General features: G+C 46.5%; 1 protein-coding gene across 1 annotated transcript; it reads right to left on the reverse strand.

Annotated features, from left to right (window-relative positions):
* Positions 1 to 2,613: 2,613 nt before the first annotated feature.
* LOC119168491 (uncharacterized) lies at positions 2,614 to 27,556 on the reverse strand. The gene is made up of 8 exons (XM_037419893.2): positions 27,425 to 27,556; positions 24,991 to 25,080; positions 23,330 to 23,560; positions 20,873 to 21,046; positions 18,828 to 18,929; positions 15,608 to 15,796; positions 15,191 to 15,529; positions 2,614 to 3,198 (listed from the first exon to the last, which is right to left on the reverse strand). Exons 2-8 carry the CDS (start codon positions 25,046 to 25,048, stop codon positions 2,756 to 2,758), a joined length of 1,536 nt encoding a protein of 511 aa, XP_037275790.2. The 5' UTR covers positions 25,049 to 25,080; positions 27,425 to 27,556; the 3' UTR covers positions 2,614 to 2,755.
* Positions 27,557 to 27,820: the final 264 nt, after the last annotated feature.

The following is a 27,820-nucleotide window of genomic DNA, read 5'->3' on the forward strand; positions in this document are numbered from 1 at the left end:
GCGCTCCCGCACGACGTCTGAATCCCCCCCCCCCCCCCCCCTTACCTTGTGACATTTTATCTGAAGGCTAACATAGCACTTTTGCGCAGAAGTAGATTTTCGCTTGTAAGTTTTAATTGTTTGTAAATTACAGCTTTGGGACATTTGGGCTAAATATACCCAGAACTTCTACATATCGATCTATTCCAGTTCTTTTTGCATTTTTCTCCATTCGCCGATTTTTTTTACCTGTGCTGGATTCCTCATCCTACCAAACTGGTAATGTGAGGGGAGATAATTACAGGTTGTGCAATATTGCGACTCATGCAGAGACCAGTGGGCAGGCCCACATTTCATATTGTCGCGACGTGAAGACAGAGGTCGTATTTTAAGAAGCCGAGAAAGCAGCAGCGGGTCGGTCTTTTTATTTACCGCGCGCCAGAGAGTTCCTCGTCTTTCTTGGTGTTGCGTTCCTCATAAAAGCGTGCAGGTCGCGTATGCACTGTCGCCTTCGTCTTTCTCGCAGGAGGCACGTGACAATATACTTAACATAACGAAAAGTACACAGCATGAGGCAGCATGAAGGCAAATGTTCCTACAATGCACACAGACATGTTTTGATGCTCCCTTTACCTAGAAAGATTCACCCCAAATAACACAAGAAAAGACACCAATCATATGACAGTGTACAGTGAATATGGAAAGAAAGAATATGGAAGAAAGAAAGAAAGACATTAACTCATTATCAGAAAGCCTTTTGAGAAACATGGGGCGGAAACTTCGTTGCACACGCGTGAACATTGCACACAGCGCTGTTGTAAGGAGGTCGTCACTGGCCCCACATTTTATGGCTCTGCGCTTAACGGCAATCGCTTTTCAAGAGATGCATCATGTCTCATCAATAACAACGACCTTACTTACGTTCATTGTAGCGTCCAGAATGCAGGCGAAGTGTAAACGTAGCATTCGCTGAACACGTAGTGACATAACAGAGGAATAAAAATGCTCTGATCGTTCAAACCCTGCCATAATCAAAGCACGGCTGCTTACCTTCTGCATCAGACAGTCGCAATCCACCACCAAAGTTGTTCTTGCTCATGAAACAGCACTGTAAAAGGGCGTTCCTGGCGAATTATGTATTTGAGCGGCCAACATCGCAGCAGTTATTCCTCGACATCGCTGAAGGCCGACAGAATAGTTCACGAGGAAGAAAAAAAAAAAACCACACACATCCGTCTGCGCACTCACCCATATGCTCGCGGGAAAACACGCACTCTCCCGAACCCGCCAATGCTTCTCACACACGATGGCAGGTGGCATCGTTGGTGCTGTGTGCATTGCCTATTAGCGCTCATGAACATGCAGTATCCACAAAGCCCCTTTGTTAAACACTGAAGCTAACCCAATTGCATTCCTCTAAAGAAAGGCCGGAATCTATTTTGAAGCACTTTGGAGCGAGACTGTCAGAGGCTGTGCACATGCGCAGGAGCATAGAGCGACTCTTCTCGCCTTCCTTAATCCTGGTGATTCGCAGCCCTTTCCCCTCCCTATTAAGCCTCATTCTCGGCACATCACAAGGCCACCTAACGGGGAATCTACGGGGTTCCGTGGCTCTAGCCAGAAAATAGCTCCGGAACATATGGACGACAATCCCACGGCGCCGCAAACATTTAAGCAACGCCAATCGCTTGAAGATGAAAGAAGTGGCGTTCGCAAGCCTTGCCACGTCTTGGTAGGTGAAAGATGCACAAAAGCACTCTAAAGCATGTCAGTTGATATACATGATAACGGAAGCCAGCAAAGCGATCTGCCAGTTAGTGTAAATCATGAAATAAAGGGTAGTAGATTTTCAATCTGCATTTCTACCTGTTGCAAGCAGTATAGTGTACTCATTTTTTTGTGTAATGGAAGATCCGGTACGTCGGTGAACACACTGCAATGCAGTCGCGTTGGGTCAGGCCAGTTTCGTATAGTACGCAATGCGGCCGCCTGAACATTTCATGCAGCGCAACGCCATACGACATGCGCACTGTACAGTCTCGATACAAAAACGTTTGCTCTGCGGTACACGCTATGACGCTTCTTCATAAGACGATAACCGATGCCGGAAAAACAAATCATACATTGACGCGCGCAGCTTACACTGGTCAGTCAGACTGAGAATAACGTGGTTCCGAGTGTAGGACGCATACATGCTCATATATACGCAAGGCGTGCAGTACAGACAACGGTCTCCGTGTAGAGCTCCATCAGCTTCCGCTAAACCGCACAGACCCACTTTAGTTTACATGCCCTCTCGCTTCAGGCGCTGAATCGAACGTAGCAGGCTAGAGCCACGGCTCTGCAGCAGGGTTGAAACAACCAAATAAAGAATAAGCCCCGCCGCGGTGGTCTAGTGGCTAAGGTACTCGGCTGCTGACCCGCAGGGCGCGGGTTGGAATCCCGGCTGCGGCGGCTGCATTTCCGATGGAGGCGGAAATGTTGTAGGCCCGTGTGCTCAGATTTGGGTGCACGTTAAAGAACCCCAGGTGGTCTAAATTTCCGGAGCCCTCCACTACGGCGTCTCTCATAATCATATAGTGGTTTTGGGACGTAAACTCCACATATCAATCAAATAAAGAATAAGGGCATACATGAAGTGACGACCCGGTGTTTTACTTCCTGAAAATAGAGCAAATGGAAGGTTCTTAAATGCCAGGTAAGTCACTGCTTTCTTCTGCCCACAAGTTTCGGGAGCACACCATGAAGTCCTGCCACGCTGTCTCGAAGCCGTGCCTCAGTGGTTGAGGCTGCGCAGTCGTGGGTGGCCATGCTTGTTATGTCGGCGCTTGTTGGCCTGGCGGAGCCTGCGATATCGGCCCGGTGGCCTGTTTTGCGCGGGGACCTCATTCAGTGCCGCCACGTTCGTAGAGTTTCCGCCATTGGTCGCGAGTATGCTCTTGTCCGGCCCCGCCTTAGCAGCATCGTTCACAGGGTTGCCGTTAGTGTTGGCATCGATGAGGTGCTTGTTTGCGTGTTCCGCGGCGGCGCCCGTAACCGTAGCGCCGGGAAGACCCGGTGGGCCGGGTTTGCCCGGACGGCCCGGGGTGCCTGGAACTCCTGGGTGTCCACCGTCCTTAGAACGATGACTGGGCTCACCTGGTTCACCTGGTGAACCCATTCCACCCGGCTTGCCTTGCTGCCCAGGCCCTCCAGGCTTGCCTGGCGTACCATTCATTCCTGCGGGAAGGAATGATTGTGGACGGTGTGCTCTTAGTGATGGCCGTTGAGGTGGTAGACTATTTAGTTAATTATACGACTGCCCTAAAAGCACGCTCTGTAAAAGCAGGCTTACTGGGATATGCGTAGGTGGCCATGTTCATTATCCATTTCATTCAGTCGCGACAAATTTTGCGAGTAACCAAAAGGTTTCTTCTATAAATAGCAAACCCTGATGCTTTACAAGTTTCTCAAATTGCGATGAAGGTTTCGTGCAGTATCATGTGCGATTTCACTGCGACAAGTAATGATGACGCCCTTTAAATGATTGCACAGAATGAACTGAACCTAATCGTAATGGTACAGTGTCCTTTTGTGTATTTACATGAACAACCAAATCATTTGGTTGAAGAGTTGTCTTCGGGGAGAGTGGCGTCGAATTCTGCATCTGTGGGTGTACCTCTTCATTTTCACCTACCACTCCTTTCCTTCCACCTGATGCTAAAACAACTTGAAATGTCTCAAGTTTTTTTTTTGTTTTTTTGATAGCCGGCGCTCATTTGCGCCATTGTCATCATTATTAATTATAGCTGTTTTGTACTTTGCCCCTGTAGACTAAAATGATAGGCTTCCAGTCTGCTGACTGCCTGATATAGCGTCCAAATAGTTAGGAACCCTTCTATGTATAACGTAAAAACGGTTAATGAATGTAAACGAAACTGGCTTTTAAATTTTATTTACTCCTTCACACTTAACCTGGGGCCCCACATTTGGGATTTAATAGAGAAAATAAACAGACTGCATAATAGGTAGACCTGTTGAAAACAGTAAAATTGAGGTCTTTTCAAGATGCAGTTGCTACGTCTGCTGTGCTGACATATTAGTTTAAGTGGGCCACTAGTATAGTGTTGTTGGGGAAAGAGTGTTAGAATATTCAGTGCTTCGTCCCCAATCGTACAAACTTTTTCCTTTGCCACGCGCGTTCTCGTCACACCAAAAGTTCCGTTCGTGCGCTGCGAATGTCAAATTGTTGAGTACTTTGTGTCACTGTGAATCATTCAGTACGTGACCCTTGAAAAGTGCAAACAGTATAACACCAATAAAACGGCAGACGACAGCACTCCTTCCAAACCCACAAAAATACCCCTCTGAATTGTCATCCAAAGCCTTTTTTGAAATAATTGCTCGAGACGGAGAAGTTCCTTCCTGTACTTTCCTGCCCATGGAATACTTTGAGCCAGGGTTCAGCATTTCAAGAGACACGCTGAATAACTGATGATGTGCTTTTCGAAAGTTTCAACGTCAGCTCTGTTGTGTGTTATTTAACTGCTTTTTGGTCACCAGGATTGTTTCAATATCAAGAATATCCCACCAACTGGTCCAAGCATCTACCTAAGTGTCATGCAAATTGTTTTACACTGTTCCATGCTCCTGTTGAGAAAGACTAACTGATTATGCAGGAAGAATGAACAATAAGTTCTTTCACTCATGTCGACACGTAATGCATGAATGGGCCATAGACAATAAAGTTACCTCAAGGCATAGGCATTAAACACACTGCATCATAAACTCGTGAAATAGGTGCGTTTAAGACGTGCCTAGGAGCCGACATTACATGTTCACGCCTAATGGCTTCTCTGACGGGCATGACGTTGCGCGAAACATAAACGAAAGTAATAATTATATTTACGGAGGTGGCATTTTGATATGTAATATTCAATTTACGCAGCAGACGCTTGCCAACATATCTATATGGTAAACGCCAACCAAATCAATATAGTAATGGCACTGACGCCACACTAAGAATTATTCGCCAGGGAATCAAGTGTACTGGGCAGTTCGATTGGTCTTGCTTCTCGAGGAGAGGGGCAGGAGCATTGGGCAAAGGTTCGCGAAGACAATAAATTAATTCACCCCTCTGTGCTTGGAAAGAACTCGAAAGCTAATGGACTGGCGTCAAATGTTCAAAGTTGCACCCAATAAGCACGTGCTGCTGTAGCCAGTTGGCTTGAAGGGCTTCAAAGCAACTTGTGAAAATTCGAACCACGAACGCGCTTTTTTTTTTTCTCCTGGCAAATTTTTATCGCGTATTTCCAGAACATTCCGTGACGCTCGCAAAAGCCACGTATTGTCATGATGAAATAAGCTCTTGACTGCTCCAGATAAGAGGGACATTCTTTGTTGTCTCCCATATTACTTTTGCCAAATCAATTGCACGCCCGTTCCGTCTCGTCTTGCATGAATATCGTGCATGATCAACATTATTCACTTCCTTTGGTGTGGTTTCGACTCCGAAAGCGGAGATAGCAAGGTGTTGCCGAAAAGCTTCATTCACTGCTTCATCAGACGTGCCGCAGTTCTGTCCACTTGCATTTTTTAGGCTGTTGCAAACACCAAGTTATGGACCAGATATTACGCACACGTGGTGTCGCAATACAATGCCGGGATTTAAAAAAAAGGAAAAACATCAACAACAAAAATGAAAACGAAACAAGGGTGGAATAAACTTGGTGTGGTGGCGTTGCCATGGCCAGCAATCTTAAAATTGGAACGATTACCATAAGCTACACATTTCACAGAGCATTGAGCATACCTTATAACGGCGCAAAGCTTCCCAACACAGTTTTGAAATGGTGCGGGGGTCCCTTGATTGGGCTTATGTAGAATGCCATCCTGGACTAGTCCTGAGTGTCGCAAATTCAGCATGTGTCGGACAATCATCGACAGCCGGGACGGCAATGTGCAGCTAGAAGCGTTATATATATATATATATATATATATATATATATATATATATATATATATATATATATATATATATATATATATATATATTCACGAGAACAAGGTTTCGCGAAGAACCCTGTTTTTTTACGGCTCACAAGCGGAGCAGTCAAGGTCGCCCCCGTTCGGGATTAGAAGGGGAAAGCTTACTCGGAAAAGCGTCTAGCAAGAGGCAGGTCCGGCGCCACCGTCTGAGTCTAAGCCATTGTTAACAGGCACGCGTGTCATTGAGAATGACATGGGGACGCGACCACTTAGCCTGACCGAGACATAGTGGCGGCAGGTAAACGACCATATTCTCCCGCGCTGTTGTTAGGATGTCGGGGCGCCTCGCTGTCGCATGTACACCTGGTAAGTGCACGGAGCCCAATGGTGTATCCATCGCTCTTAAGGACGCTTCGAGGAAGCAACAGTTAATGAAAGAACTGACGGGACCCGAGCGTGGGAACGGCCGCCGACGGTAGTCGGCCGAAGGAGGCAGCACGAGTAATGTTGGGCAGCACGGCCTGGCATGGGAGAGAGTGTCACGTGCGGAGGACCTATCCCTTTGCGTGTTTCATTTTGGGGACGAGGTTTTTACAAATGTAGTGCCTTTTATGAAAGTGTTTCTGTGATTGGTTGTGATGCTGCGAGTCCCAACATGTGATTGGTTTTTGTGAAGACTGTTCGACCAAGGGTAAAAAAGAGGATGTTTGAATTTGAAAAGTGAGCGGAGTCGGGGTCAATAGCGGATCTCACCACCGGATACCAGCTATGCAGGCCGAGGGGTATGCCACCATTTTCTATGTTTTGTCTTTGTGACCCAGTGCATTTTTTAAATTGAAGTTGTGTTAGCTAAATAAACCCCCAATGAGTGCTCCCCGAAATCATCGTGTCGACGTCTCATCGATTGCCTCCGCGGAGTTTCACCCACACTTATTCGTCTCCCTGGTCGTCCGATGCGCCTAACTTGAACAACCCCGACGTTTTGCTACAAAGTGGTGGAGGTTGCTCGGTAACGATAGTCCCGTTCTGAAATTATGCCCCGAGTCAACAACAAATATCAGGAACCTACCCCTGACTGCTCTACTATGACGGAACCCCCTACCTTCTTCTCTGCTATGTCTACCCCTCAAGCTAAACCATTCGTCGGACCACCAGCCTTTAGAGGCGCGCCGGAGGAATCTATTTCCGAATGGCTACTTTGCTACAAACATGTAGCGTCGCTTAATAATTGGGACCAAGCCACGAAGGTGAAATTTCTATATCTGGCTTTAGACGGAGATGCGAAAAAGTGGCACACCACTCAAATTCTAACCGGTGCTCCCATACATGGGAAGAATGGGCGACGCTACTAAAAACGTCCTTTACGAGTCGCCACTCAGTCGAGATCGCCCATTTGCGGCTACAAAACCGCACCCAATTGCCGTCTGAAACCCCCGAGCAGTACTACTATGACGTCGTACAGCTGTGTGCAAGAGTGAACCCGTTCATGACGGAAGATGATCGGTTGCGGCACCTTATGCGCGGTTTGCGTCCGGATATTCTGGAGAAGATGATAATCGCAAACCCGGAGAGCTGCACTGCATTCCTCCAAATTTTGCAACGCATAAATCTGGCAGCTTTGATGAGCCGTGCGTCAGCGCCACAACCGATTGGCATCCAGTATTCTACTGGATTGCAGTCTTGGATGCAAAACATCGCGCATCCCGCAGGGTTCGCACCCGCCGCAGCGACAGGGCACTCTCCTCCTACGTGTGTCGCCACCTGCGCCGCGGCCGAATCGCGTTGCCCACGGGAGGCTGCCGACCGCGAAAGAGACCTGAAAGCGATTGCGGACTCAATCGCCTTGCTGTCTGACCGGCTAAAAAGCATCGAAGACGAGGTGCGTGACCCCCCAATGCCTTGGCCTCAGAGAACTTCCCGTGCGAACGACGGGCGTCCCCGATGCCAGATTTGCCGCCGCATAGGTCACATAGCACAACAGTGCTGGCAGCGGTTCCGAGATGGCAGGAACGATCAGGCGGAGCTCCAAGGCAGTCAGAATGTGCAGCCTAATCCTTCGGGAAACGAGAACGGCCGGGCCTAGGGGGCCAGCCCGGCCACCCCATCGGCACATTGTCGGAAGGCCAGCTTCTCACAGTCCCCACACGAGTCAACGGTACAGAAACAAAACTTGTAATTGACACCGGCTAATCCGTAAATGTCATCTCAGAAGAATTAGCTAACAAAATATGTGCTTCATTCAAATCGAGAAAAGACATATTCATCCGAGGAATTGGCGGAGGCTTGCTCACCCCCAATGGTGAAGCTGAAATAAAAATTGAATTTGGCACCACCAAAGTTCACGAGACGTTTTTAGTGGTCAAGGACTGCCCGTACGAGCTACTCGGTGGTCTTCCTTTTTGTCAACAGCCCGGCTTCTCATTGATTTCTCCAAAAAAGAGCTGCAACTAAACGGTGAAATTTTCCGGCGACGGATAGACTCAAGTGCCCCCGAACATAATGATGTACTTACAGTGCGGTGCCACGAGCAAATTCGCATTGAACCTCGCACAGAAGCCGCTACTGAAGTAAAGGTCGCAAAGGACGGAATTCACCTCGTTGAACCGAACAGCACGCTCAGAAACGGACTTCAGGTTGCACGCACAATAACGAGGATTGTGCATGGGAGAGGCCTCATTCGCATAGCTAATCCTACCATGTCGCCAGTAAACCTGCTCAGCGGAACAAAGCTTGGATGGGCTTCATCTATTCATGACGCACAGCTGGCAATCACGGCCCCCGAGAACGATCGAGTGCCTCAAGAGTTTGACATAGAGACTGGGGATCACCTACAGCCATCTGAGCGGGATGAACTGCTGTCGCCCATTGAGAACTACCGCCATCTATTTACGAGCAGTGACAACCCCATCCGGCAGACTCATGTCGCTGAACATGTGATCGACACAGGCGATTCTCGACCAATTCATCAGCACCCATATCGTCATTCCCCTTTTGAGAGACAACAGATTGAGCAACAAGTAGAAGAAATGCTGCGCGATGGGATAATTAGAGAGTCTCACAGTCCTTGGTCATCACCTGTCGTCCTCGTGAAGAAGCCAAATGGGACTTGGCGTTTCTGCGTCGATTTCCGCAGAGTCAATGAGGTCACTAAAAAAGATGTGCACCCACTGCCACGAATTGATGACATTCTCGACGTGCTACAGGTGTCAAAAAACTTCACCACACTTGATCTAACATCAGGCTACTGGCAAGTGGACATCATGGAGGAAGATAAGCAAAAGACCGCATTTGTTTGTGGACCCGGTCTGTACGAATTCAATGTTGTCCCTTTCGGCCTGTGCAACGCCCCTGCCACATTTCAGAGAATGATTAACAAAGTCCTCAGTGGTCTTCTCTGGAGAGTTTGTTTGGCCTACTTGGACGACATTGTTATTTTCTCGAAGACTATGGCCTCTCATTTGCAAGATTTGGAAAGTGTGTTTTCGGATTTGGACGCGGCACACTTACGACTGAAGTCCGAGAAATGCAGCTTCGCCCGCCAGGAGATCAAATATCTTGGATGGACACATTCTGACAGGTGAAAGCATCCGGCCGGACCCAGACAAAGTAGCAGCGATCGAAAAATTCCCCAAGCCACGAAACAAGAAAGGTGTACAGAGCTTTCTCGGAATCTGTAACTACTATCGGCGATTCATCAAAGATTTCTCTCGTATTTCTCGACCTCTGACCAACTTAACCAAAAAGGATGTTCCTTTCGTCTGGGATGCGGCATGCGAAGTGGCCATGCAATCCCTCCAAGAGAAGCTGATCACAGCCCCAATTCTGCGTCAGTTTGAGCCGGGAAAGCCGATAGAGGTGCACACTGATGCGTGTGATTACGGCATTGGTGCCGTGCTTGTACAGAAAATTGGAACTCAAGAGAGAGTGGTCGCTTATGCCAGCCGCCACCTTAACAAGGCTGAGATGAACTACAGTACAACTGAGAAAGAATGCCTCGCCGTTGTGTACGCCTGCGAACAGTTTCGGCCATACGTCTTTGGTGCTAAGTTCACGGTCGTGACTGACCAAGCCAGCCTGGCTCGGCTAATGAAAGTAAGGAATCCGAACGGTCGTCTTATGCGATGGTCTCTGTTGCTTCAGAAATTTGACATAACGTTGCGACACCGCCCTGGCCTCAAGAATGGAAATGCCGACACGCTTTCCCGCCTTCCTCATGATCCCGCGCCTGTAAGCGAAGAAAACCCCTTACCCTTGCTGGTTCTGGATCAGGTGGATGTTAGAAAAAAGCAGAGGGCAGACCCATGGATGAAAGAAATTATGCAGCACCTCGAGCACCCGGATGCGCCCGTTGTCAGGAAAACTAAAAGAACGGCATGGAGCTTTCGGTTGATCGACGGTGTACTGTATCGAAGGGCGAAATTGTTTCAGGAGGATCGTGCGGCGCTCGTTGTCCCCAAGAGCTTGAGATCTGAGATTTTAAGGTACTGCCATGACGCCACCACGGCAGGCCACTTAGGTGTCAAGCGCACATGGGAGAAAGTTCGTTGCCGATATTTCTGGCCAAAGATGTTCTCGTACGTAAGCAAGTACGTTCTCTCCTGCCCCGACTGCCAGACACGAAAGCAACCACCGGGGAGGCCGGTCGGTTTCCTCCAACCGATCCCACCTGCAGGTCGACCTTTTCCGCAGGTGGGCATGGACTTCATTGGGCCTTTCACTAAATCCAAAGCAGGGAACCGCTACATCGTCGTGATTACCGACTACCATACGAAATGGGTCGAGGCTGTCGCGTGTCCAGTGGCCACTGCCGCAGAAGCAGCAAGAGCTTTCGTCGAACAAATCGTCCTACGTCATGGTGCCCCGGAGAAAGTAATAAGCGATCGTGGGCAGCACTTTGTCGCCAACTTGACCGAAGAAATATTCCGCCTCGTGGGTAGCGAGCATGCCACCACAACAGCATACCACCCACAGGCCAACGGCTTGTGCGAGCGTTTTAACCGCACGTTGGCTGACATGCTCAGCATGTACGTTTCCTCACACCACCGCGACTGGGATGAATTCCTACCGTACGTTCTTTTTGCATACAATTCTTCCACCCACGAGACGACTGGATTCACTCCCTTCTTTCTTCTTCACGGACATGAACCGACACTACCGGTGGATGTAGAGTCGGGCGCGCAACGCGAATTCGACTACACCCTGGATGCAATGAAAGTGGCCCGCAGGCTGCGGCAGGCTCGAAAAATAGTAAATGAACGGGAGAAGCGTCAGCAGGAGAAGAACAAGCGCAGCTATGATGCTAGGCGACGAAGTGTTGTTTATCATCAGGGTGACTTGGTGTACTTGTGGACTCCCTCCCGGGCGAAAGGGAAGACGACGAAGCTTCTTCACAAATATCACGGACCTTTCCGGCTTGTGCGCCGGGTAGCCGAGAACAACTGGGAGGTGGTAGACCAAACTGGGAAAAAACGTGACGTTGTGAATGTGGCGCGTTTAAAGCCCTGCCACGTTCGATTGCGCTCCGATGCCGACGACGCGTACGATGAGTCTGATGATAATCATGAGGTGCGCGATCTCGGTGGTGATGTGCGCGAGGGCAGTGCCAGGAGAAATGACCACGGATTGCATCGAAGTGTTGTGCGCGAGTGCAGTGCAAGGAGAGATGACCACGGATTGCATCGAAGTGTTGTGCGCGAGTGCGGCTCCAATGGTGATGTGCGTGAGTGCGGTTCGCGAGTGGGTCAGGAACCCCGTTTGCAACATTGTGTGCGCGGGACACAGACCAGTGTTCCAGTACAGCAGTGCGAAAGCTACGACACGGACACTGAACTTTACTCGGACTGGAAGACATTTTCAAGTAATAACAACGCACAACAGAATGTCAGTGCTTACGAAACGGACACTGAGTTGTATTGCAGTACCGACGAGTGAACCTATATATTTCTGTGCCCAATGATTTTGTTTTGTTTTTTCATCTGTTGTTTTTATGTATATTTTTTAGCCTCTCACCTTTTATACACATGCATAAGTGTCTTTAAATAACCATCTCACATCCTTGTTGAATGCAAAACCTTTTTGTATGATTAGTCTATTTCTTGTCGTGTTTTGCAGTTAAACGAGTGGGACACTCTTTTTCGTAGGGGGGAGGTGTCGCGAGAACAAGGTTTCGCGAAGAACCCTGTTCTTTTACGGCTCACAAGCGGAGCAGTCAAGGTCGCCCCCGTTCGGGATTAGAAGGGGAAAGCTTACTCGGAAAAGCGTCTAGCAAGAGGCAGGTCCGGCGCCACCGTCTGAGTTTAAGCCATTGTTAACAGGCACGCGTGTCATTCAGAATGACATGGGGACGCGACCACTTAGCCTGACCGAGACATAGTGGCGGCAGGTAAACGACCATATTCTCCCGCGCTGTTGTTAGGATGTCGGGACGCCTCGCTGTCGCATGTACACCTGGTAAGCGCACGGAGCCCAATGGTGTATCCATCGCTCTTAAGGACGCTTCTAGGAAGCAACAGTTAATGAAAGAACTGACGGGGCCCGAGCGTGGGAACGGCCGCCGACGGTAGTCGGCCGAAGGAGGCAGCACGAGTAATGTTGGGCAGCACGGCCTGGCATGGGAGAGAGTGTCACGTGCGGAGGACCTATCCCTTTGCGTGTTTCATTTTGGGGACGAGGTTTTTACAAATGTAGTGCCTTTTATGAAAGTGTTTCTGTGATTGGTTGTGATGCTGCGAGTCCCAACATATGATTGGTTTTTGTGAAGACTCTTTGTTCGACCAAGGGTTAAAAAGAGGATGTTTGAATTTGAAAAGTGAGCGGAGTCGGGGTCAACAGCGGATCTCACCACCGGAGACCAGCTATGCAGGCCGAGGGGTACGCCACCATTTTCTATGTTTTGTCTTTGTGACCCAGTGCATTTTGTAAATTGAAGTTGTGTTAGCTAAATAAACCCCTAATGAGTGCTCCCCGAAATCATCGTGTTGGCGCCTCATCGATTGCCTCCGCGGAGTTTCACCCACACTTATTCGTCTCCCTGGTCGTCCGATGCGCCTAACTTGAACAACCCCGACGTTTCGCTACAATATATACAGCGCGACGGCGCATGCACTGTCAGCTGTTGAATGTTCTCGAAGCGCGACGGCGCATGCGTGTCCACTGGAGAACCGATGCGCCTAACAACCCCGACGTTTCGCTACAATATATATATATATATATATATATATATATATATATATATATATATATATATATATATATATATATATATATATATATATATATATATATATATATATCTGTGTGTGTGTGTGTGTGTTTTACCGCTTCTTTGTATTTAATTTTTTAATTTGATGCGTCAACAAACTCAGCTGTCAACGCTAATATATATATATATATATATATATATATATATATATATATATATGGGTTGCCCGACACACGTGGAGAACTGGCCAGCACGGGAGATCGTACACCGACATTTGGTTTCGTGCTCAGTGTTCACAGTGCTTTTTCTTACTTTCCTTTCTTCATTTTTCTTCTCTTTTTTTCTTTTTTTAGTTCTCTCTCACTCTCGCAAGCATTTTTCAAGGCGAGAGGGACGCGGCAGCACCGAAGTTTGGAAGTTCATGTAAGTGTAACTCATCCCCTGATGGAGGGAGGACCCCTCCCGACACTGTTGGGAAATAAATATATTTATCTTTGTTGACAACGCTCCCGTTGTGCCATATATATATATATATATATATATATATATATATATATATATATATATATATATATATATATATATATATATATATATATATATATATATATATATATATATATATATATAATATACCACACACACACACCACACACCCGTGTGGTGTGTGTGTTTGCAAGCGCAAAGCTGACGCGCGATAACGAAAATTCGGCCTCGGGTCACACCGCGTGGTTAACACTTGGAAAAACACCAGAGAACGCACGTGTGACGGTCATTACGAAGTCATGTCGTTGAGATGGTAAAAAAACAGCGCCTACTTCTGTGTGTTTAAGCGCTGTTGCCTTGCAATTTTCACATTTACAGCAGTACTTCATGTAATGTTTCGGGTGCAACGCTGTGGGAGCCATGCAAGACATCTCGCCAGCCAAATGTGTCAAGACTCTTTTAAAGGTGTTGTTCTCGCTGCTGGGGCAACCTTCGGACCGGCGATAAAAATTGACAAGATGACCGATGCTAACACATGTGTGTGATTTGGGGCCGCCACTTCGCAGAATTCAAGTTTGCTCGCATATACCTCGAGCTTACCCATCACCTCGGCGATGTGCTGTTTTGCTGACGTCCTGTTCCTGTGGGTATGATTCGCTCAGATGTTCACTACTGCGGTAGCATGGCCTAAAACGTAGCAGTGAGGGCCTGAGCTAACACAGTTGCTTTGCGATTAAAGCAGCCATTCGCAACCAGTCACTTTGCGTAAATCTTTACCGGGTGACTAGTGCTAGTATAGTAGGTGTGAACCAACCGAAAGTCTGCGCGTCTCGTGCTCAGCCTCCGCGATCAGCTCTGGTGGCACGTTTCCGGAGTATTTACGGCCAGTAGTCTCGCTAGCCTTCGTAGAGCCGCAACTGATGCATGAAATGGAGTATGTTTGGGAAAGGTCTACCCCCACCTAACGATTTAATATTAAGAAAATGAGGGTGTCTCGCGAGCTATGCAGGTGGATTCTTCGGTGTACCCTAAAAACGAATGAGCGGAGATCAACCAGTTTACCAATTACAAGCCCATACTGCCGATGAATCATGCTTGCATAGGCTGTACTATGGCGCAAAATGCGATTTGCGAAAAAGGACACAAGAAGAAGAAAGGGCGGCACTTTGCTTCTCTTCGCTTTTTCCCTGTTTTTTTAGGAAATATACTTTGCGCCACAGTCAAGCATACCTAGACAATGTGAGCTTTAACTCGCTCAAAAGGAAGTATGCGCAATAAAGCACGATTGCCGTATTGTGGTTTGTTCGTCGTGACGCATCGGGTTGCAACATTTCTGGCCCCTTTACCGGAAGTTAAGGATTTATTGACAGTGAACTGGCGCACATCTGTTATGCGATGTAAGTGTACAATGAAGATGCCACCTACATAGGTGTCGAAGCGGCTACGTCACTTTGACCGCATTTGTAGTGAGTTGCAGTGAATACTTTGGAGTCGCTAATTAACCAAGCTTTTGAATGATCTTTGAAACGTAGTATAGACCCCTGTTGTGCTACTCACCATCCTTCCCCGCACGACCAGGCTCTCCAGGCGTGCCACCCCGACCCTCGGGAAAGTTGCGACTTTCTACGGACGGGTTCTGTGGTACCGCTGGAAGACCGGGTTCTCCTGGCAGACCCGGAAGACCCGTGTATGCCGACTGATCCTTGCCCGCAGAACCAGCTTCGTTGGCGTCCCTCCTGCCAAGCTGATCACCTGCAGGTGGTGCGCGATTGCCTGGCTGTCCCGGCTGACCCGGCTGACCCGGCTGTCCTGGAGCTCCAGCAGCACCCTGGGCTCCTGGCTTACCAGCCGCTGGATGAACCGGCATGTTCTCACCGTGGCCACGATGCTCGGGACCTGGAGTTCATGGGGACGAATATGTTAAGAGTGTTTAAAATAGTAGACCAATGCACGCAGTTCTGCAACGCTGATCACCTATTGGTGGTGCGTGAGTGCCTGGCTGTCCCGGCTGGCCGGGCTGACCTGGCGGCCCTGGCTGACCTGGCTGTCCTGGCTGTCCTGGTTGACCTGGTTGGCCTGGAGCTCCAGCAGCCCCCGGGGCCCCTGCCTTACCAGCTGCTGGTTGGATCGGCGTGTTCTCACCGAGGTTGCGATTTTCGGGTCCTGGAGGTCACAATTACAAACTCTTAAGTGTTGTCAACAGTGTAAAACAATGCACGCTGTTCAAAATAAGGTGGAGACCTTTACTAATAAAAAAGTTTATGAACGTTTCTCTATCGCAGAAAGGCGGTCAAGCGAAGTACTGCACCTACGTTCCATACAATTTTTTCTTTCATTTTTTCTTTTGGTCACGCGTTCATATAGAGGCTACAATGAAATTCGGAATTGAAAATAACAAGTCAATTAATAAAATGGTCTCATTCATCTATCAGAATTGGGCTGATAAGACAAGCCCAAGATGGAGATAACAATAGATAAAACTGGGCTTGATGAAGAAACTGCGCCAGTCCTTGTGAAAATTTAGTGTGTGTCTTCGTCCTTCATGCGCAAAAGATTCATTATCTAGATAGCGTCAGTTCAGAAAAAAATGGTCGATAATGTGGGTGAGCCTTGAAGACGCGGACCGCGAAGCGACGGGGATAGACAATGCGCATGTGTGTTTCCTTTCTTTTGTGTCCACGTCTTCAAAGCATATCTACATTGTCGACATACAGAGCCAAGTAGCCCAGCTAAATGCGCAGAAAACTGCGCATAAGAACACGCACGCTGTCGATACACCTTCGAAGGCCGCACTTAAGTAGGCTTGCTGGCACCAGATTTTTCGCTCTTGACCCCACCACTCAAATGTGCATTCGCAAACGTTTCACTTCAAAAAGTTTTCACATTGCACACAGAAAATTGCATGCACAAGCCTTTTCACGCAGTAACTATGGAAAGTTGGTGGGGAGGATGTGGCGCATGTTAAACGTCAAATTTGGCAGATTACTCTGTTTTGTTTACACATTATGCGAAAATGCCTCGCTTTGAAGTTGTGTTTAGCGAAAAGGACAAAATACAGAGGAGGTATGGGTTAGAATATTTTTTTTTTCAGCATAAGGATTATAGATGTCTCTGCAGCACTTCAAATGATGGCAACATTCTTCCAAAATGAGTGCAAGTTTTTCATTAGGATGAAGGGGGTTTATAGGGGTTTAAAAAGGCGTTTTACTTACGCAATATCGCCCGAGCAAATATCAATTCATCTTTAAAAATTCTAGCTTTATTAGCGTCATAGGTGACGAATATATACAATGTTGAAGAAACCAAGAGCCAAGCTTTGTGGGACCTCTTTTCTCAAGCACAACGGAAAGCTTATCTATCGGTAACAGCGTTGTCAAGAAAACGCCGAAAGCTCAGTGCAACATTTATAATCAAAACTGTTTTGATTGGTAGGTACTATAAGGTTGTGTGCTTAAACACAGGCTGTGGCTTGTGTGTCTGCGGTTTGTTGGTCATGCATACACTTTTGTGCTAACGTTCATTAGTTGCCACGAAAACAGCGTTGCTTCTCAGTGCTCAACTATTTTTATCTCGCAAGCAGCGCAAAATCGATCGTGGATGGATGACAATATACATACCCATAAAAAAGAGTTCTCGATAAAAAGATCGTGGATCGTGGATGGATGACAATATACATACCCATAAAAAGAGTTCTCGATAGACGCAAAAATGCGAAAAGGCCTATTTGCTTATATTTTTGTTCACGTTAGAACAAAAACTCAAGCTGGTTGAAATTTAAGAGCCATCCGCTAAGGGGACTCTCATATACTTTAGGTGGGCTTACGACGTTAAATACCAACATTTTCTATTATTAAAAGTAGCAGCCTACGTACAGCCATCTGGACGACTTCATAATGCATTTGCAAGGGACTCTTGCTCACTCCCTCAAGTGTTTCTAATGCTGCGTGACTTTCTCGTTTTTTGTGTGTGTGTTTAAAAAGTGATTTAAAAAGAGCCGTGGCCAAAAAATCAAGAAAGTTGCAAATTAAGTAAATAACAACTATTTATAAGTCCGAGTAATGATCGAACCCCGGCCGTGTGCCACGAGACTTTTCGAAAGTGCTTAGAAAAAAAAACAAATGGTATGAATATCATGCATGTATTGTAAGGACACTCATTAGCATATCCTATGTGGTGCGGCGGAAACATAGATGCACGCCAGGCGCCAGAAGATCTCAATTGAGCAACGGATTCAGTGTAATAAAGGCCCACCCATCACAGAGAGCTCAGATATTTTATCATCAGCAGCAGAACCATCAACAAAGTGTACCACTGCGCAAGCTCACGTGTTGCCCTGTGGACGTTCAGTGGATCCTCCACAGGGGCATTCAATGGTACTTGAAACAGCCAATGTTATACGCATGGTCGTTCACTTTTTTTCTGCGTGGTTGAGGCGTGTACCAATAATCGAAACATGGTGTTGATATGTGTGGTTTAACATCACAAAACCACCGTATGATTACGAGAGAGGCTGTAGTGGAGGGCTCCGGGAATTTCGATCAGCTGGGGTTGTGTAACGTGCACTCATATCTGAGCACATAGGCCTACATATTGTGAGAAGAGAAGAGCCTGCACCACTACTGTATCGCAGGTGCACATAGGCCTACAGCAATTTCGGCTCCGTCAGCTGCTACTCCAGCGGCTGCATTTTCGACTCTGTCGAAAATGCAGCTGCTCCATCAAAAATGCAGCCGCCGCAGCCGGGAGCGGATTCCACCACCTGTGGGTCAGCAACCGAGTACCTTAGCCATTAGATCACCGGGGCGTGGCAAGAACTGAAGCAAGCCAGCTGTTCACAAAACGATGCGAGCGAGGCCGGGATTACGCTTTCATGACCTACTTTTGAAGGCGAAGCCCAAGCATCCTCAATTTTTTTAAACTGTAATTCTACTTTAATTGCGCTTGGAACGCTAACACTAAGTTCATGCAGGAATTGACGCGGCCACTAGGAACAACGCTGGAAGTTTTGATAGATGTAAAAATGACGGCAGGCTAGCAGATTAGATTATTGTTGATTGTGTTCTGTTTTGAATATGTTTGTTTATGTTGATTGATTTCTTGAAAATATGCAAGAACTCTATTATTCTTCTTTGTTCGGGACGCTTGCGACTGAGGGCATTTAACGTGTTCAGTACAAGATCGATAAATGAAGTACCTTGCGGGTCGCCCAAGCCTCCCGTCGGCCCCGGCTGTCCTAGAGCCCCAGGTGGAGCAACCGGTCCCACATTTCCAGGCTGTCCTGGTTGTCCCGGTTGACCTGGTTCGAGAGCAGAGTGAAGACGCAGTGAAGACGTGGGAATTTCAGATATATCAGATGTCCTCTGATGTATCACAAAACACCAGGATTGACCTCTGTCGCCTGTGGCGTCAACACAACTGATTGAAAAATTACCACGTGATGAAGTCACAGAACGACGTTATCAGCTAGCACCACCATGACCTCGTGTTATATCAGAGGAGGACGTATGGTCAACGGCAGCATTTTCTCTTGGGGATGCAAACTCGCGTTACATCACGACTAGGGAAGGTGGAGTGCTCTGGTGTAGCTTGGGTAGGGAACAAGGACTGGTGCGGCTTGAGGGGGGCGAGTACCCCTTTAGCACCCCCCCCACCCACCAACGTTCATTAGAGGACGTCATCACATGACATCGTTGCTCGGTCAAAGATGCATGAGCCGAAAACGGAACTAGTGCGCGCAACGAAGGGGAGGTGTGCTTCTGGCAGTAGTAGTATTAATAGCAGAAAACTTTATTACACACACAAACCAGACAGGTTAGAACTCCAGTGTCCCGTAGAAAATATGAAGGATAAAGAGCGTACTCTGTCCAACAGGTTGGTGCCCCTGTTCCAAGGCGCCACTGGCACGAGCTCATCAGTCCGGCTCTTTGGATCAGCCGCAGCTCATCTTCCAAAGCCAGCTAGAGAGCAGCGCATTCCATTCGTCTCATATGTCATATGTTCATATATGTCATGTTCTTCACCGTGCTTGAACACTCCCACATGATGTGAAAGAGTGTTGGAATGGGTCCACACCCCAGACATATGTGTCTATGCAAGTGCGAAGAACAAGGGTGCCTAAAGCTTTCGGAGGGGGACGGGGAAGATTAGTACATATACCGAGGAGAAGTAAACTTTCACCTTCTAGCCATCTTAGGCGAATGCATGAAAAGCCCTGGCATGTTTTTTTCTGTTTTCTTTTTCAAATGTGTATTCGCCCTTACAAAACTATATGCAATTATTGTGATTCTCTTTTGTTAACGATGCCTTCGACACACCATTTTTATCGCATGCAACTTTATTACCAAGCGTGAGTTTTGTGACATCTAATAGTTAAAAATCAGCAACAACTGAATGACAATCTAAGCACTCAGCTTGCGTCAGGACTTGCCACAACTAAGGAATACTCTAGATTACTGATATCACCTGTTTGAGTGATTTAGGTATCAGTCTGAGAGATGAATGGCTATTACGACATAATTCATGTCAGAACTTGGTGTCAAAATTAATTTGGAAGCTTGACCAAAGCATAAGGCCAGCCTTCTAGGACTTGTGTAGGGAGGGGCCAAGGGCAGCTGAAGCGCGCGCGGTCGTTGAAACGAACGAATGCACGCTGACTAGTCGGATGGCAAAGCACAACGTAGTTGAAGTTTTTTTTTTGCTGAGACGCAGCGCGTAAAAGCAGACGCAAATTCATATTGCTTCTCTACACGCAAGCGCTTCCCTATGTCTTATTATGGGTAAAAGTGCAAAGGACACCTATGTTAAAAGATTATACGGGTGTTATATACATTTTAATCAAAATCGTGAAGAACGAGGGTTGGGTGGGGCACGTAGCGCAAAACAAAGACGTCCGCTGGTTATTTGGAGTAACAGACTGGATTTCCAGCGAACCCAACTGCTAGAGCCTGCAAATAATTGTGATGTGAAAGGTGAGATCTAGCTTTGTGGGATAACGTGGCCGCCGCAGACATATGACCGAGTTTATTGGCGAACATGGGAGAGGCTTTTGACCTGCAGTCAGTGGGATTTAGATAACAGTCACAACGCAATACTAACTCTCTACTGGGAAATCATGCCTCCCCCGAGTCTACGAAGTCAATATAATGGTCTTCAATGAAAGTCAACATGTTTACTTGAATCATTTTTTAAGGGGGGGGGGGGGGTAAAAGAAATACAGCCCAGTGTTTTGATATTGCTCACCATGGGCTCCCGATTGTCCTGCTGCTCCCTGTGCCCCAGTACGTCCCTGTGCGACGTTCGCGCCCTGTCCTTGGCTATTCAGTTTGGCCTGATCAAGAGAGCCCATCAGACCGTAGCCTTGACTGTTCTGTCCCGGCATCTGAGGCTGTGGGGCCAACTGTCCCCCGACTGGACCTGAAAGAGGAAGGTCAAAGTGTTAATCACCGAAAAAAAAAACACAAAAGACTTGGCTACGTATTGGTAACTAGAGTCAATAAAGCGGAGCGGTAGAATGATAGTATTTTCCTTTGGTTACAAAGAATAAAAAACTAACAATACGTTAAGAAATAGCAATAATGAGCGAGATGTAAATACATAACATTATAGCGTCTATTGACACAGCTGCATTAGAATCTCTCATGTTAGTCCAAATATAGCTGCTGCTACGTTGTGTCTGTTAATGTTTATATGCAATATCATTGGGAATTGTTTTTATATGCTAATCCATTACTATATATGAACCATGTACCAAATTGTCCCTTCACGTCTACTGTGTGGGCGGCCAGAACTTGGTCAAAAGTTTGTTTTTCTAGTGTCCTACTTCCTCTGTAATGCATCGTCCATGGCGAAAAAAAAAAGCTAATTAAAGAGTTTATTTGTACGGAATGCTGCATGCAGTGTCTTACGTTCCAAGAGTAGTAGCGATTGATGTGCCTTCTCGTTGCCGTAGTGACCGGCAATATTTGCTTTCAGGTAGCCATTATTTCTTTACCAATTAGGTACAAAGTTCATTCAAACGTATGCATTTCACCACCCTATATTGCAAGTCACAATGGTAGGGCTACAAGTGGCGATTGCATTATAAGCACGTGAAATCAGTCAGGTTCACTACAATGCCGATGCAAATATATACCGCAACTCTACGTGACCCTCATCGTCCCTTCGCCACTATGTACTTCACTCAAAGTGCACGTGTAGCGGTAAGAAATTTTGATTGACTATCTATTAGGCATGGATTCGACAAGCATGTAAGCAGAAAAAAGGCGTATAAAGGGACATGATGATGCATAAAAGGCATGTGGAGTTGAGCCTGTTCGTACATAATTATAGTGGGCAACAAAACGAAGGTAAAAAAGACCCAAAAAATAAATGGCGATCCTGATTGCATTGCGTAGCTTGTTTTACTTTAAGATAGATGAGATTCATTGTCGAAAAAGTCACTCGGTTTCCTAGGCACTCACTTAAGACGACCTGAAGGTAAAATATTTTTTGCTGCTTTATTTATATAGGGAGACAACTGTAGTGACTCCTCTCCTGAAATAAACAGAAAAACAAAAACAGACAAACAAAAAACAAGATTTCCAGCTCTCAACAGAGTTTTGAAGTATATCCGGCGTCAGCCCACCGCAATATATGATGACTTCATAGTGAATCATCAAAAGCGTGCATACGAGGAAACATATTCCAATGTATTAACAGGATCAAGTGATTGGGTGACACAATACACCACATGATACTGTACACGGAATATTGTTCCTTACGTACAGTTGTCAGGAAGCGCATTTTGAACGGTCCGCAGTGTCTCGAAACAGTTTGACGCAAGCGCCACGTTGCTTTGGGTTCTGCTGCCGAGATTTTACTCATGCATGTTATTTCCTTTCATCAATTTTATTACATAAAAGCCAAACAGGGTCATTACCTAAAGGGTGGGTTCGCATATGTTGATAGACATTATTAGAAATAACATTTGAACAAGCAATAATAAACAAGACAGGGGTGTATGCGAACATAATTGTGTGATATACACAAGCAGTTGGAATGATGAAAATGACATTGTGTTTTGTTATTCAGAAAGATCATAAGATATCCCTTGTGTAAATGGGGGTGCGCTGGCTAGGGTGGTAATTCGGTGAGGCAGGTTGTTCTGATCTGTGGCTATGCGAAAAAAAAAAAAACTTGGAAAGGTAGTAGTGCAAGTGTGGGGACAGCCCACACAGTTTATGTCAACTACAATTAATAAGTATACCGAAGTACTACCTCGGCCACAGCGGCCAGTGCTTCATGGATGGCATTAGTTAAACTATATAGTTCAGGCCACGCTGAGGAGCATTCGAGGTAAACGTGCTGATGGCTGTACAGTCGTGGGCAGCATCAAAGGGGCTAAGTTTCTCGCTAAAGTATTATTTACTGGTCGTTTACTTTTACGAATTTGTCGTACTGATTTCCGAAAAATCCCTTTTAGTCTTGAGAAATAAGTATAATGAACAGTCTTGCGCTTGACAACTGCGTTTAGAGACTGTGGCATAAACAATGGGATTTGAGTGTTATATTTTATATCACTTACGACGACATCCTCTGGCGCATGGTACTTCTTATCATGGTGAAGTCGACTGTTTTTACTGTAACAACGCGAGGATTCGAGCTTGTTATGTTAGCATACTTAGTAAAACAAAGCGTGAGATCTTTCAGATCATTTACCCTGATTATTGGGGACATCAAGAAGCCTGAAGCGATTACGTCGCCGCCTCCTTCCGCCCAAGACGTAGCTGTTGGACATTTCTTCGACGTAGACGCCACCATGGCTGCGGCTGATGTCCTTGTAGCCGGCGGGGGCTGCGGCGGGAGCAGGTACTTCGGCCGAGTGGACGACGTCCAATCTCTGCCTCTCCGGGTAGCCAAAGTCACGCTGCCTGTATCGCTGGAACTGGCCTGTTGACGGGAAAGCGTAGGTGAAATTAAGAAACCAGTTTTTTAGTGATTTATTACAAACGGCCCATGCAACAATTTACTCTGGCTGAACGATATATTCAGCACCTATATGCAATTTTGAAGCATAACCTTGATTATGGTAAAGATCAATTATTTGCCAGAGAAGGAAGAGCAGTGTGGAAAACAGTGATATGAAAACATGGCACAACTAAACATAAGACGCCTGATATTTGTTGGAACATTTCTACTCACGCTTACAACTGCAATCATATTCTCCCAATGCTTCTTTTGCTACTCTTATGTAACTGGTGCACTACGGGCATAATTACTGCAGTGCGCAAACCAACCTGTATGTCTGGGAACATTCGAGATCATTTAAAATGTTTGATAGTCATGAGCACGCAAAAGCGTACAGTTCCGTTTGTTCTGCAGATAACGTGATGAACGGTGCTACGGCTTGAGGATTCCACGCCAGCTGTATTAATTTTAACATGTCTTTCTGCAGACCAAATTACTCTGACATTGTTTTTCGCCACAGTCAGTGGCAGCGTTAACCGTTCGTCCCTCGAGTTCTCATATAAAAGTGCAAGATCACCCAAATAAAGGGTATCGCATTTACCTGTCTTGCTGCAACCTTCTTCGCTGTCCCAACCACGTGACAGAGTTTTAAAGATATGAGCGGCATTACAACAGAAAGGCACACACACCACTGACCCAGCGGGCTGCCCTCAGAAACTTTCTCTTCCACAAACTGGTTTGCTGTTGCAGAAATTTCATCATCAAATCAGATGTAATTGAGTGCCTGCCCTGCCACATCTTCCCTCCTGCTGCCAATCGACTCGCATCTTCACAATATTGTCACAGAGTCAAGACATGGACGAAGGCAGCAGTCGGCGTCTTAAAGATGAAATTCTTTTTTTGGCCGAACTTGTGGTCACGAACCGCGAACTCAAACTGCAGCAAACAATGCACACTGTACACTAATACCAGTGTATGAAACATATGTTGTCAATAAACTGACAAGTGGTAAAACGCGCCGGCTTTCATACATGTGCTATCAAAGATTCTAGCGTTAAAGCTGGTGGCTGCGTAATTTCAAAATAAACTTGGCTGTTCGCGTGCCGTGCACAATCTTAAGACGCTCTACTAAAATCGCAAAGCTTCTCAAACCTTGCTGGAAGCATTGCTGGAATTCTTTGGGAGTGTAAACCGAACGCAGCAAACTCGAAAAAAGAAACGCGTGTGGCGATATGCTGCGCCTATGTTCTCAGCGGGAAGCGATCATGTTTGAAACTGTTCGCTTAGTCGATTGAGTTCTTGCCAATTCTTGAGTGTAATAAAATGTGTGTTGAATACGAATCCTTGAAAAGAAATATTGCCCTTTAGTAACGCAAAGAGGAATTAAAACGAAGAAACAGGATGACACTCACCGCTAACGGCCACCACCGACGCCGCTAGCAGCACGGCGGCAAGCACCACACGCACCATTCTCCTCCCCCCTTGGTTCCGATTTCCTGAGGCTGGGTGGGGAAAAAATCAATCATTAGCACTCATCTACTTCAAGCGAGTGGAGTTGTAACAGCGCATTCGGAGCAACTGTTCGGCAAAACAGGTGGTACTCGAATTGTATACATACTGATACCATTGCTCGAGTTTCACGTGCGGAATCTACGACGCGATAACGAGGCAAACACAGTGGTGGGTTGCACGTTGATTTCGGCCCCCCGGGGCTCCTTAGCAAGCATCTAAATCTAAGCGCGCCCCTGTCAAGATGTGGCGCCATGGTCAGGACTCAAACGCGTCTTTTCGAGCCTAGCAACGTGCCACGTGACGTGCCAGACTTCAGTAATATACCATATAGTTCTATGCTGTATAATCTCTGAAATTTCTGCTGTTCTGTACTGTATATTAGTACTGTGGGAGTTACAAGTCTCAGCTGATGAGATATTGAATTCGATCAGTGTGCGTTTCATTTCCTCTTAGAGACGGATCACCCAAAATGAAAGCAATGTAACACGTCTCACGAAACTTCAGTTTGCTAACTCGGTAAAAAAAAGGAAAAATATGAAGTGGAAAAGCTGTGCATATTTGCACAAATAATACAAAGTAAGAAATCGTACTTGTTTCAACCGAAAAGGTAATGCCACCTTCATTAGGCTTCAAGAACGCAGCTCACTGACAATATTCAATGCATAGAGCGGAAACAAGAAAAACTTCACAAGATATCATGAAAGAGAACGTTAGGTGATGAAGACATTAAAATTTTCTCGCTATAAATTGAGAAGTTTCACAGAAAAAACAGGGAATGGCGCACCCTCAGATTTGGGGGCACGTTAAAGAACCCCAGGTGGTCGAAATTTCCGGAGCCCTCCACTGCGGCGTCTTTCATAATCACATGGTGGTTTTGTGACGTTAAACCCTACATATCAAATCATCATATCGAGCATGGCACAAGAAATAGTTGTATAGTGGGTGTGGTCATACCGTTAATTTTCTGGCAAATAGAAAAAAAAGCTTAATAATAAAATACCGAGTGCATCTGCGTCCTCGTATACGGAGTAGCAGCACAAAAAAAAAACTAAAAAAGAGACGGTTTAGTCGGAAAGCAAGCTGGTTTACCGCATAACGGCGTACGTTTTGCTGCTTTTTTCCCTTGCGCTATAAATCAGCAGAAGCTCTAGGGGCGTCACTTGAAAGCTGACGCGTTCTGTTTACGCGCAGCGCTTCTCGTTCAGCTTGCACTCCGACCGAGTCCCTAAGATGGTGCTGCTATCTCTAGCGTCACAGTTGGGGAGCCTTCACGAAAGTGCGTTCCGTGAAACCCCGACACTTCTTTTTTCCAAGCATCATGTCTGAAAAAGTAAGCGCACTATGTTTGGCTGAAATATTTTGCAAACTTTTTTTTCTAATCACTTACCAATTTAAAATTCTGCGCGATTCATAAAATATGAGAATTTATAAACACAATGTACGTGAACTATAGGAGCTGATGGATACAAGCTTGAAGCGACTTGAAAGTGGCGTGTTGCTCGTGTGGGCTGATTAACGCTCTTTTAGTTATTATTCATAGCAATGCGGCACACTTTACGACATGTTTTGACTGCTGAGAGGCCATTTGCTGCCACCTTCCTTTTTGCTTTCCGCGCACGTTTGAGAGACATCAGGTCCGCTTTAGACATCGCTGCGATCGCAAGTCCGCATCAAACAGTCCTCAATACTCCGCGTAGAAATTTTTCGTAATAAAACTTTAGCCAGTCGTTACGCTGAACGTTTCACGAAAGTGGTCGGCTAATGAGGAATATTGCTTGCGGAGTGAAGTCTGACTTAATTCGAGTTACTGATCACCGGAAAATTTCATCACTCGTTACCGCGTAAAACAGGGCTCCGCCACACCTATACCACGGAGAAGTCGTGTATACTTAGAATTGAAAGAACACGACTTTATCAATAGAGTGCCTCACATTGCTAGGTTCCAGAAAATGCTGCCATAACCTACGTGGGCCTGCACCTCAATTCCGTTTATTCTTCCCTACTGACTCATAATGACGGACTCTTAACAGTGACATTAAACGTTAACGGACCAGACCGACTAGTCGGCCAACATTATACTCGAACACATCGGGCACACCGACAAAACGCTGGGCAAGCGAACTCGAAGAAAGCCAAATCATATCTTCTATTCCCCGTGCCAGTGCACTTAAAGATATGCTCATATGTTACCGCGCTGACGTGGATAACACGTAGTTTACACCATACACGCGGGAAACGAATCACATCGAGTAAAGAAATCGATGCAAGCCTCCGAATGAAAAGAGCGGCGGTTGAATACAGTGATCCCATGTGCGTGACGTTGACGGAACTCACCTTACGCAGTCTCGGCTCCCGACGTCGGTCTCCGAATGGCGATCTCGCCTCGGAGGACGAAGCAGCAATGGCGTCCGAAGCGCGCGCGATTCGGGCACCAAATGGCACCACCGCCCGTGGTTCCTCCTCTTCGCCAACCACTAGCACGCGCTGGCACACGCTCTTAAGTGTTTTCATCTTCTAACGACGCGTTAATGCTAGGAAAATAAATGAGCGTGAAGATATTGAGGCCGTGATGCGGAACGATCAGGCAGCACTAATAAAGCTCGTTATCTGAATTTATGAAAAGTTTCTTTTATATTATTTAAATCACTGACAAACGCCGAATCTGTAAGCGTCTGTTTTAGCACCGTAGTGTTTGTAGGAGTAACCAGTTGTCATTAAGCTAAAATGTGT

Source organism: Rhipicephalus microplus, chromosome 6 (genome assembly GCF_043290135.1).
Source record: "Rhipicephalus microplus isolate Deutch F79 chromosome 6, USDA_Rmic, whole genome shotgun sequence".
Taxonomy (NCBI): domain Eukaryota; kingdom Metazoa; phylum Arthropoda; class Arachnida; order Ixodida; family Ixodidae; genus Rhipicephalus; species Rhipicephalus microplus.